At 43.4% G+C, this 12,558-nt stretch overlaps 1 protein-coding gene across 1 annotated transcript; it reads left to right on the plus strand.

Moving 5' to 3' along the window:
• The first annotated feature begins 1,609 nt into the window (after positions 1-1,609).
• gp9 (glycoprotein IX platelet) lies at positions 1,610-11,783 on the plus strand. The gene is made up of 2 exons (XM_067447015.1): positions 1,610-1,756; positions 9,844-11,783. The coding sequence occupies exon 2, from the start codon at positions 9,845-9,847 to the stop codon at positions 10,559-10,561; it is 717 nt and encodes a 238-aa protein (XP_067303116.1). The 5' UTR covers positions 1,610-1,756; position 9,844; the 3' UTR covers positions 10,562-11,783.
• Positions 11,784-12,558: the final 775 nt, after the last annotated feature.

The raw sequence follows: 12,558 nt of genomic DNA on the forward strand, positions 1-12,558 counted from the left end.
GTCCTGCTGCATGACCCAGTTTTAGCCAAGCTTTAGCCGTCAGACAGACGGTCTTACTCTAGAATACTTTGGTGTACAGAGCAGTTCATAGTCGACTCAATGAGTCCGGTGGCTACAAAACAAGCCCCAAATCATCAGCCCTGCACCAGCATGCCAGATAATCAGGTGTTGGTGATGATATGCTGTGTTTAGTTTTCAGCTAACTAGGCTCTGGGCATGATGGCCACTTTGGTCTCATCTGCCAGAGGACATTGTTCTAGAAGTGTTATGGTTTGTTCAGATGCAACTTTGCCAACCTAAGCCGTGTGGCCACGTTTTTTTGAGAGAGAAGAGGCTTTCTCCAGGCAACCCTTTCAAACAAGCCATACTTGACCCGTCTTTTTCTAATTGCACCGTCATGAATTAACATGTTACCTGAGGCCTGCGGAGTCTGAGGTGTAGCGTTTGGGTTTTTTGCAGTTTCTCTGAGCGGTGCACGGTCTGACCATAGACTGTAAAACACTATGGCTGTAGTGTCCGTGTACATCAGGTGTTATGGGAAGTGTTCCCGGTTCCGGCTGACCTAGTTAATGCAGCCTAACAATCAGTCAATTGATCTGAATAATGAAAGTTAAAAATGTTCTATGTGTATGCCATAGTAAAGAGATGTGTTTTTAGTCTAGATTTAAACTGAAAGAGTGTGTCTGCTTCCCGAACAATGCTAGGAAGACTATTCCAGAGTTTAGGTGCTAAATAGGAAAAGGATCGACCGCCTGCAGTTGATTTAGATATTCTAGGTATTATCAACTGGCCAGAGTTTTGAGACCGCAATAGACGTGATGGAGTATAATGCGTTAAGAGCTCGCTTAAGTACCGGGGAGCTAAACTATTTAGTGCTTTGTAAGTAATAAGCAAGATTTTAAAATGTATGCGATGTTTAATAGGGAGCCAGTGCAGTGTTGACAGAACTGGACTAATATGATCATACTTCCTGGTTCTAGTAAGAACTCGAGCTGCTGCGTTTTGGACCAGCTGGAGTTTGTTTATTAAGCGAGCAGGGCAACCACCCAGTAGAGCATTACAATAATCTAGCCTTGAGCTCATGAACGCATGTACTAACTGTTCAGCATTTTGCATTGAAAGCATGTGCCGTAATTTAGATATATTTTTAAGATGATAGAATGCGGTTTTACAGATGCTAGAAACGTGGCTTTCAAATAAAACCATATAATTCATTTGGGTGTCCTGATTTTTGTATTACATGATATCACATGCATGCTATATTTATATTTAAGGTTTTAGCATTTATTATGCTAAAACCTTAAATATAAGGTATTATAAATATAACCTTAAATATAAGGGTTTTAGCATTTATTAAATATAAAAAAATAATGAGTATGACATAATGAGAGTAGTCACGTCCGCTTTGGTGACACGCACCCACTGCAGGCCAAACATGTCTCCTTCATCGTGTAGTTTTCAGCCAGTTATTCAGTTGTCAATATTTTTGAACTTATCTCAGTAACTTCAGAAAGGAACACACTGGGCATGTCTAATGTGCTGTTGACAGATAGTCTTATCCCCTGTGATGATCACATGACCCACTGAGCTCCTAGAGCTCTCATTTGTCAACAGACACAAACATGTCCTGTGGTTTAAGGTTTACAGTAATACTGTATTAATATACAGAAGCGTTGGAGAGAAGAACTGTGGATGTTGCTCTCCGCCTACAGGCAGGATGCACTTTACACACACTCCTCACATGTCAATCTAAAAGGTAAGTCTCACATCCATCATACACACACAAACCTGCCTTTTTACACTTTTTTTGTGTGACTTTCTTGTCCAAATAATGTACTTTTTGTTTGTAGAATTTGGCTTGTAGAAAATGAGAAATCATACAAAAATGCATGTTTTTTAATTTATTTTTTAGTGCTGTCCTGAATAAGATATTTACAGGCAAGATAACATACAGAAAAAACAAAAAAGTGCTGAATTTATAAATATGATAAGGTCAAACACACCCTTGACTCTTAAAGGGATAGTTCACCACACAGAGAGAACAACCATTGACTACCATAGTACGGAAAAATACTATGGTACTGGATGATTGTCCTCTCTGCTTTGTTACAAACAGTCTTCAAAATATCTTCTTTTGTGTTCAGCAGAAGAAAGAAACTCATACCGTACATACGTAACTGGGGGATGAGTAAAGGATGACAGAATCTTTATTTTTGGGTGAACTATCCCTTTAAGCTGTGTGTCGTTCCCTGCCGACCCACGGCTGTGTGTTTGTGATGGTTGGTCTTGAGGCTCTCGTTTGTCTGAGCATTTAAACTGACCAACGTTCTTCAGAAAAATCCCCAAGTTCTTCAGTTTTCCAGCATTTTCTGGCATATTTGAGCCCTCTCCAGCAGTGACTGTATGATTCTGAGACCTGAGGACGATTGAGGGACAAACACAACTATTGAAAAGAGTTCAAACATTCACTGATGCTCCAGAAGGAAACACGACGCATTAAGAGTAATAATATCAAGGGTGGATAGCATTGCCAAGTGCTAATATTTTGAGATTTTGGGGTTTTCATGAGCTGTATGCCAAAATCATCAGTATTAAAACAATAAAAGACCTGACATATTTCAGTTGGTGTGCAATGAATCTAAAATATATGAACGTTTAATTTTTATCATTACATTATGGAAAATAATGAACTTTATCACAATATGCTAATTGTTTGAGAAGGACCTGTAAATCTTCATATATCATGTATACATGTGCTAATAATCTTTTGGCTTATATATAACATATATGACATCACTGCTCAGATATAGGGACATATATTAGGACTCAGCTAAAATGGGCCATCAGGTTTAATGGGCCAAATAAGGTTGTAGCATCATATCTCTTAAAAATATTACAGCCAATCACAGTCACTGATCTTGCATTGTTGCTTCAACACTTGTTGACATGTAACAATAGTTATGATTGGTCTGAGTTTTTTATGGCAGGCAGAGCAGAGTTAGATGAACCTGTCAGAGAAATAGTAAGAGAAGTGAGCCTGACAGTACATCGTCATCTAGCATAAATAAGAGTACTAAAGCGATTATAAGTGAGCTTACAAATGAAGCAAAGGCTTATGAACGATGTTTTGACATGCTCTTTCTAATAAAAAAAGTTTAATTTAAATAAACACTTCGATTTTTGTACAAATATGGTGAATTTATGTAGAAATGGCTGGTCAAGCTAAAATGGGCACAGTATTCGGCTAAAATGGGCCACAGTATTCGGCTAATATCGGCCACAGTATTCGGCTAAAATGGGCCACAGTATTCGGCTAAAATGGGCCACAGTATTCGGCTAAAATGGGCCACAGTATTCGGCTAAAATGGGCCACAGTATTCTGCTAAAATGGGCCACAGTATTCGGCTAAAATGGGCCACAGTATTCGGCTAAAATGGGCCACAGTATTCGGCTAAAATGGGCCACAGTATTCGGCTAAAATGGGCCACAGTGTTCAGCTAAAATGGGCACAGTATTCGGCTAAAATGGGCCACAGTATTCGGCTAATATCGGCCACAGTATTCGGCTAAAATGGGCCACAGTATTCGGCTAAAATGGGCCACAGTATTCGGCTAAAATGGGCCACAGTATTCGGCTAAAATGGGCCACAGTATTCGGCTAAAATGGGCCACAGTGTTCGGCTAAAATGGGCCACAGTATTCGGCTAAAATGGGCCACAGTATTCGGCTAAAATGGGCCACAGTATTCAGCTAAAATGGGCCACAGTATTCGGCTAAAATGGGCCACAGTATTTGGCTAAAATGGGCCACAGTATTCGGCTAAAATGGGCCACAGTATTCGGCTAAAATGGGCCACAGTGTTCGGCTAAAATGGGCCACAGTATTCAGCTAAAATGGGCCACAGTATTCGGCTAATATCGGCCACAGTATTCGGCTAAAATGGGCCACAGTATTCGGCTAAAATGGGCCACAGTATTCAGCTAAAATGGGCCACAGTATTCGGCTAAAATGGGCCACAGTATTTAGCTAAAATGGGCCACAGTGTTCGGCTAAAATGGGCCACAGTATTCGGCTAAAATGGGCCACAGTATTCGGCTAATATCGGCCACAGTATTCGGCTAAAATGGGCCACAGTATTCGGCTAATATCGGCCACAGTATTCGGCTAAAATGGGCCACAGTATTCGGCTAAAATGGGCCACAGTATTCGGCTAAAATGGGCCACAGTATTCGGCTAAAATGGGCCACAGTATTCGGCTAAAATGGGCCACAGTATTCAGCTAAAATGGGCCACAGTATTCGGCTAAAATGGGCCACAGTATTCGGCTAAAATGGGCCACAGTATTTAGCTAAAATGGGCCACAGTATTTAGCTAAAATGGGCCACAGTATTCGGCTAAAATGGGCCACAGTATTTAGCTAAAATGGGCCACAGTATTCGGCTAAAATGGGCCACAGTATTCGGCTAAAATGGGCCACAGTGTTCGGCTAATATCGGCCACAGTATTCGGCTAAAATGGGCCACAGTATTTAGCTAAAATGGGCCACAGGATTCGGCTAAAATGGGCCACAGTGTTCGGCTAATATCGGCCACAGTATTCGGCTAAAATGGGCCACAGTATTAAGCTAAAATGGGCCACAGTATTCGGCTAAAATGGGCCACAGTATTCAGCTAAAATGGGCCGCAGTATTCGGCTAATATCGGCCACAGTATTCGGCTAAAATGGGCCACAGTATTCGGCTAAAATGGGCCACAGTATTTAGCTAAAATGGGCCACAGTATTTAGCTAAAATGGGCCACAGTATTCGGCTAAAATGGGCCACAGTATTCGGCTAAAATGGGCCACAGTATTTAGCTAAAATGGGCCACAGTGTTCGGCTAATATCGGCCACAGTATTCGGCTAAAATGGGCCACAGTATTCGGCTAAAATGGGCCACAGTATTCGGCTAAAATGGGCCACCGTATTCGGCTAAAATGGGTCACAGTATTTAGCTAAAATGGGCCACAGTGTTCGGCTAATATCGGCCACAGTATTTAGCTAAAATGGGCCACAGTATTCGGCTAATATCGGCCACAGTATTCGGCTAAAATGGGCCACAGTATTCGGCTAAAATGGGCCACAGTATTTAGCTAAAATGGGCCACAGTGTTCGGCTAATATCGGCCACAGTATTCGGCTAAAATGGGCCACAGTATTTAGCTAAAATGGGCCACAGTATTCGGCTAAAATGGGCCACAGTATTTAGCTAAAATGGGCCACAGTGTTCGGCTAATATCGGCCACAGTATTTAGCTAAAATGGGCCACAGTGTTCGGCTAATATCGGCCACAGTATTTAGCTAAAATGGGCCACAGTATTCGGCTAATATCGGCCACAGTATTCGGCTAAAATGGGCCACAGTATTTAGCTAAAATGGGCCACAGTATTCGGGCTAAAATGGGCCACAGTGTTCAGCTAAAATGGGCCACAGTATTCAGCTAAAGTGGGCCACAGTGTTCGGCTAAAATGGGCCACAGTATTCGGCTAAAATGGGCCACAGTATTCAGCTAAAATGGGCCACAGTATTCGGCTAAAATGGGCCACAGTATTTAGCTAAAATGGGCCACAGTGTTCGGCTAAAATGGGCCACAGTATTCGGCTAAAATGGGCCACAGTATTCGGCTAATATCGGCCACAGTATTCGGCTAAAATGGGCCACAGTATTCGGCTAATATCGGCCACAGTATTCGGCTAAAATGGGCCACAGTATTCGGCTAAAATGGGCCACAGTATTCGGCTAAAATGGGCCACAGTATTCGGCTAAAATGGGCCACAGTATTCGGCTAAAATGGGCCACAGTATTCAGCTAAAATGGGCCACAGTATTCGGCTAAAATGGGCCACAGTATTCGGCTAAAATGGGCCACAGTATTTAGCTAAAATGGGCCACAGTATTTAGCTAAAATGGGCCACAGTATTCGGCTAAAATGGGCCACAGTATTTAGCTAAAATGGGCCACAGTATTCGGCTAAAATGGGCCACAGTATTCGGCTAAAATGGGCCACAGTGTTCGGCTAATATCGGCCACAGTATTCGGCTAAAATGGGCCACAGTATTTAGCTAAAATGGGCCACAGGATTCGGCTAAAATGGGCCACAGTGTTCGGCTAATATCGGCCACAGTATTCAGCTAAAATGGGCCACAGTATTAAGCTAAAATGGGCCACAGTATTCGGCTAAAATGGGCCACAGTATTCAGCTAAAATGGGCCGCAGTATTCGGCTAATATCGGCCACAGTATTCGGCTAAAATGGGCCACAGTATTCGGCTAAAATGGGCCACAGTATTTAGCTAAAATGGGCCACAGTATTTAGCTAAAATGGGCCACAGTATTCGGCTAAAATCGGCCACAGTATTCGGCTAAAATGGGCCACAGTATTTAGCTAAAACGGGCCACAGTGTTCGGCTAATATCGGCCACAGTATTCGGCTAAAATGGGCCACAGTATTCGGCTAAAATGGGCCACAGTATTCGGCTAAAATGGGCCACCGTATTCGGCTAAAATGGGCCACAGTATTTAGCTAAAATGGGCCACAGTGTTCGGCTAATATCGGCCACAGTATTTAGCTAAAATGGGCCACAGTATTCGGCTAATATCGGCCACAGTATTCGGCTAAAATGGGCCACAGTATTCGGCTAAAATGGGCCACAGTATTTAGCTAAAATGGGCCACAGTGTTCGGCTAATATCGGCCACAGTATTCGGCTAAAATGGGCCACAGTATTTAGCTAAAATGGGCCACAGTATTCGGCTAAAATGGGCCACAGTATTTAGCTAAAATGGGCCACAGTGTTCGGCTAATATCGGCCACAGTATTTAGCTAAAATGGGCCACAGTGTTCGGCTAATATCGGCCACAGTATTTAGCTAAAATGGGCCACAGTATTCGGCTAATATCGGCCACAGTATTTGGCTAAAATGGGCCACAGTATTTAGCTAAAATGGGCCACAGTATTCGGCTAAAATGGGCCACAGTATTCGGCTAAAATGGGCCACAGTATTCGGGCTAAAATGGGCCACAGTGTTCAGCTAAAATGGGCCACAGTATTCAGCTAAAATGGGCCACAGTGTTCGGCTAAAATGGGCCACAGTATTCGGCTAAAATGGGCCACAGTGTTCGGCTAAAATGGGCCACAGTATTCGGCTAAAATTGGCCACAGTATTTGGCTAAAATGGGCCACAGTGTTCGGCTAAAATGGGCCGCAGTATTCAGCTAAAATGGGCCACAGTGTTCGGCTAAAATGGGCCGCAGTATTCAGCTAAAATGGGCCACAGGATTCGGCTAAAATGGGCCACAGTGTTCGGCTAATATCGGCCACAGTATTCGGCTAAAATGGGCCACAGTATTAAGCTAAAATGGGCCACAGTATTCGGCTAAAATGGGCCACAGTATTCAGCTAAAATGGGCCGCAGTATTCGGCTAATATCGGCCACAGTATTCGGCTAAAATGGGCCACAGTATTCGGCTAAATCGGGCCACAGTATTTAGCTAAAATGGGCCACAGTATTTAGCTAAAATGGGCCACAGTATTCGGCTAAAATCGGCCACAGTATTCGGCTAAAATGGGCCACAGTATTTAGCTAAAACGGGCCACAGTGTTCGGCTAATATCGGCCACAGTATTCGGCTAAAATGGGCCACAGTATTCGGCTAAAATGGGCCACAGTGTTCGCCTAAAATGGGCCACCGTATTCGGCTAAAATGGGCCACAGTATTTAGCTAAAATGGGCCACAGTGTTCGGCTAATATCGGCCACAGTATTTAGCTAAAATGGGCCACAGTATTCGGCTAATATCGGCCACAGTATTCGGCTAAAATGGGCCACAGTATTCGGCTAAAATGGGCCACAGTATTTAGCTAAAATGGGCCACAGTGTTCGGCTAATATCGGCCACAGTATTCGGCTAAAATGGGCCACAGTATTTAGCTAAAATGGGCCACAGTATTCGGCTAAAATGGGCCACAGTATTTAGCTAAAATGGGCCACAGTGTTCGGCTAATATCGGCCACAGTATTTAGCTAAAATGGGCCACAGTGTTCGGCTAATATCGGCCACAGTATTTAGCTAAAATGGGCCACAGTATTCGGCTAATATCGGCCACAGTATTCGGCTAAAATGGGCCACAGTATTTAGCTAAAATGGGCCACAGTATTCGGCTAAAATGGGCCACAGTATTCGGCTAAAATGGGCCACAGTATTTAGCTAAAATGGGCCACAGTATTCGGGCTAAAATGGGCCACAGTGTTCAGCTAAAATGGGCCACAGTATTCAGCTAAAATGGGCCACAGTGTTCGGCTAAAATGGGCCACAGTATTCGGCTAAAATGGGCCACAGTGTTCGGCTAAAATGGGCCACAGTATTCGGCTAAAATTGGCCACAGTATTTGGCTAAAATGGGCCACAGTGTTCGGCTAAAATGGGCCGCAGTATTCAGCTAAAATGGGCCACAGTGTTCGGCTAAAATGGGCCGCAGTATTCAGCTAAAATGGGCCACAGTGTTCGGCTAAAATGGGCCGCAGTATTCGGCTAAAATGGGCCACAGTATTCGGCTAAAATGGGCCACAGTATTCTGCTAAAATGGGCCACAGTATTCGGCTAAAATGGGCCACAGTATTCGGCTAAAATGGGCCACAGTATTCGGCTAAAATGGGCCACAGTGTTCGGCTAAAATGGGCCGCAGTATTCAGCTAAAATGGGCCACAGTATTTAGCTAAAATGGGCCACAGTATTCGGGCTAAAATGGGCCACAGTGTTCAGCTAAAATGGGCCACAGTATTCAGCTAAAATGGGCCACAGTGTTCGGCTAAAATGGGCCACAGTATTCGGCTAAAATGGGCCACAGTATTCGGCTAAAATGGGCCACAGTATTCGGCTAAAATTGGCCACAGTATTTGGCTAAAATGGGCCACAGTGTTCGGCTAAAATGGGCCGCAGTATTCGGCTAAAATGGGCCACAGTGTTCGGCTAAAATGGGCCGCAGTATTCAGCTAAAATGGGCCACAGTGTTCGGCTAAAATGGGCCGCAGTATTCGGCTAAAATGGGCCACAGTATTCGGCTAAAATGGGCCACAGTATTCGGCTAAAATGGGCCACAGTATTCGGCTAAAATGGGCCACAGTATTCTGCTAAAATGGGCCACAGTATTCGGCTAAAATGGGCCACAGTATTCGGCTAAAATGGGCCACAGTGTTCGGCTAAAATGGGCCGCAGTATTCAGCTAAAATGGGCCACAGTATTCGGCTAAAATGGGCCACAGTATTCGGCTAAAATGGGCCACAGTGTTCGGCTAAAATGGACTGCATAGACACATACACAGATTTTCTGTTGTCAAAGATGTTCTAATCTTTAGACATGATACAACATGATCAGTTCATTTTTAATGGCCTTTCTGTAATGAAATATTTGTTTGACTTTCTGTGTAATGAAATACATTTATGGTGCTTTTGTGGTGTCACTTTACTGTTAAACATTAAATTATTTCATCCAAAATAATGTGTTTTGTTCTGTTTTATATTGGCCCATTTTACCTGAATATTAAGCAGTGGCTTGAGAAAGTACCTGCTAATACTCTAACTCTCATCATTTTAAAACAATTATACTTTTTCACATTTAAAATGTACATACATATTTAAGAGACCCATGCTAATGTATACAAATATCATTAGACCTCATGCATAGCTTATTTGATGGTATTATAAGTCATTTACCGAAATGTGACCTATTTTAGCTGACTTTACCCCTACATATGGGCACACTCCCTGCTTCTCCCGTCTAACTGTTGTCCAATCTGTGTGGTGTTTTCCCAAACAGGATGCTCTTCTTCTTCTTCCATGTTGTCCTGTGCTCCGTCTTGGCTCAGGCCAGCGGTGACCCCTGCCGGTGCAGCACAGTCCCCTCTAAAGGTGTGCGGATGGACTGCAGCTCACAGGGCCTGACCGCCGTCCCTCATCTTCAGGCCAGCGTCACTGAGCTCCTGCTGCAGAATAACCTCCTGACCTCCATACCGCCGGGACATTTGGACACGCTGGAGCACCTGCAGCTGCTCAACCTGTCCGGGAACCCCTTCCACTGCGACTGCAGGATCCTGTACCTCAGGCAATGGCTGAAGAGAAGCAGGGCGGTGTGTGTGAGGGCAGTGTGTGCCAGTCCTCCAGAGCTGGCCCAAAGGCCCATCGAGGAGCTCACTGACGCCCAGCTCCCGTCCTGCGTCTCTGAGTTCTGCTCTGGGGGGCTTTATAACGCCATCTTATGCGTAATGCTTTGCTTTCTCATTGGTTTGCTGCTGTGGTGCATGCAACTAGCAAGAAACTCGACCTTTATTCTGGGAATTGACGTGCGACACATTGGATTTGAGGCCGAATCTCTTCGATCACGCAAACCCAAACACGCAGCGAGGATGAGATGCAGTTTTGGGTCACTGAGCCCAGGAGCTGACGATATGGACAAGCCTTTACTCAACATGGACATTCTCCCTCAGATACTGGACGTCCTGCACAAGCAACACAACATTAAGATTAAAGTACCGTGACACACTGAGCTGTGTACCCAGATAGCACACAAACACTCACTCAATGTTAATGCATCGACTAAACCCAATCAATATTGAAATGTATCGTTGACTTTTACTCAGGTTTGCACCCTGAATTTAATGTAATTTCAATGATGAAATATACATCAATCTCGCTTTATGTACAGCAGGCTGTCCTGCACAAGCAACACAGCATTAAGATTAAAGTAGCGTGGCACACTGAGCTGTGTACGAACCCCTTCACTTGTGTGTGTGTGATACTGCATCAGCGCTTTGATTTGATATGTAACATGGACTGAGATATTAAGACATTGCAAATCCTGCCAGTTACATTTATTTATACTTGTGCTTTGTAAGGTGGATTGTAGTCAGATGTGGTAATGTGGTAAAAGAAAATTAAAAACAACCTCTACTGAAATAAACAATAACCCTCGTGTGTGTGTGTGTGTGTACCGCAGTGCTGTTTTATCATATCACACACATCTGAGTGTGTTAAAGTGATGTTATAATGCTCCTCTCTCTGTGTGTGTGTGTGTGTGTGTGTGTACCGCAGTGCTGTTTTATCATATCACACACATCTGAGTGTGTTAAAGTGATGTTATAATGCTCCTCTCTGTGTGTGTGTGTGTGTGTGTGTGTGTGTGTGTGTGTGTGTGTGTGTGTGTGTGTGTGTGTGTGGGTACCGCAGTGCTGTTTTATCATATCACACACATCTGAGTGTGTTAAAGTGATGTTATAATGCTCCTGTGTGTGTGTGTGTGTGTGTGTAACGCAGCGCTGTTGTATCATATCTGAGTGTGTTAAAGTGATGTTATAATGCTCCTCTGTGTGTGTGTGTACCGCAGTGCTGTTTTATCATATCACACACATCTGAGTGTGTTAAAGTGATGTTATAATGCTCCTCTGTGTGTGTGTGTGTACCGCACCGCTGTTGTATCATATCTGAGTGTGTTAAAGTGATGTTATAATGCTCCTCTTTGTGTGTGTGTGTGTGTGTGTGTGTGTACCGCAGCGCTGTTGTATCATATCTGAGTGTGTTAAAGTGATGTTATAATGCTCCTCTGTGTGTGTGTGTGTGCGTGTGTGTGTGTGTGTGTGTGTGTGTACCGCAGCGCTGTTGTATCATATCTGAGTGTGTTAAAGTGTGTTATAAAAAGAGTGTGAGTGTGTTAAAGTGTGTTATAAAGTGTGTATTTTAGTGTGTTAAAGTGATGTTATAATGCTCCTCTGTGTGTGTGTGTATGTGTGTGTGTGTGTGTGTGTGTGTGTGTGTGTGTGTGTGTGTGTGTGTGTGTCGGCTCGGCGCTGCTATGAGACTCTTGTTCACACTGCGGTGAGCGAGATCATATTAGGCGGTAAACACGGCACTCTGAGCGGTAAATCAACAACAGCAGATTTAAGACTAACTGTGTTGAGCTGGAGAACAATCATTAGTTTCTGTCCCTCAATGATCCTAACAGTGTCTAATAAACACATCAGATATTAAAGCGGCGATAGTGTAGCCATCGCTTCTACAGAATAACACCAGAAACCGAGGGTACCGCGGGTGTGAGGTCAGTGATACGGCCCATGTCCTAAAATCGCTGATTCCTCTGGATCTAAACATTCTTGGAAACATTTGAGATAATGTAAGTCAGCAAAATATATAACACTGTCCTAATGGGTTTGGGATATTTTAATCAAAAAATCTCACATATTGTGCCTTTAACCCTAACCCTAACTTGAAGAGCTAAAATAACTAAAACTATAACTGAAATAAAAATGATTACAATTATAATATACATTATTAATAAAAAACAAACAAATGACAATACACATTAAAATAAACACAGAAAATATAAAACAACAACTATAATGATACACCAATGCTACTAGCACTGCTGTAAATGGCACCACATGTGTTAATGCAGGCTGCTGTCTGTGGGAAGAACCACAGGTAGAATAGCCAGTGTGCGGTCACCTCAAGTGCTTTAATCTGTAAAAAAGCACAATAAACA

This window comes from Pseudorasbora parva, chromosome 6 (genome assembly GCF_024679245.1).
Source record: "Pseudorasbora parva isolate DD20220531a chromosome 6, ASM2467924v1, whole genome shotgun sequence".
Taxonomy (NCBI): domain Eukaryota; kingdom Metazoa; phylum Chordata; class Actinopteri; order Cypriniformes; family Gobionidae; genus Pseudorasbora; species Pseudorasbora parva.

Excerpts from the sequence above, each read along its gene's own strand:
- gp9 (XM_067447015.1), top strand. The coding sequence starts at position 9,845 with ATGCTCTTCTTCTTCTTCCATGTTGTCCTGTGCTCCGTCTTGGCTCAG.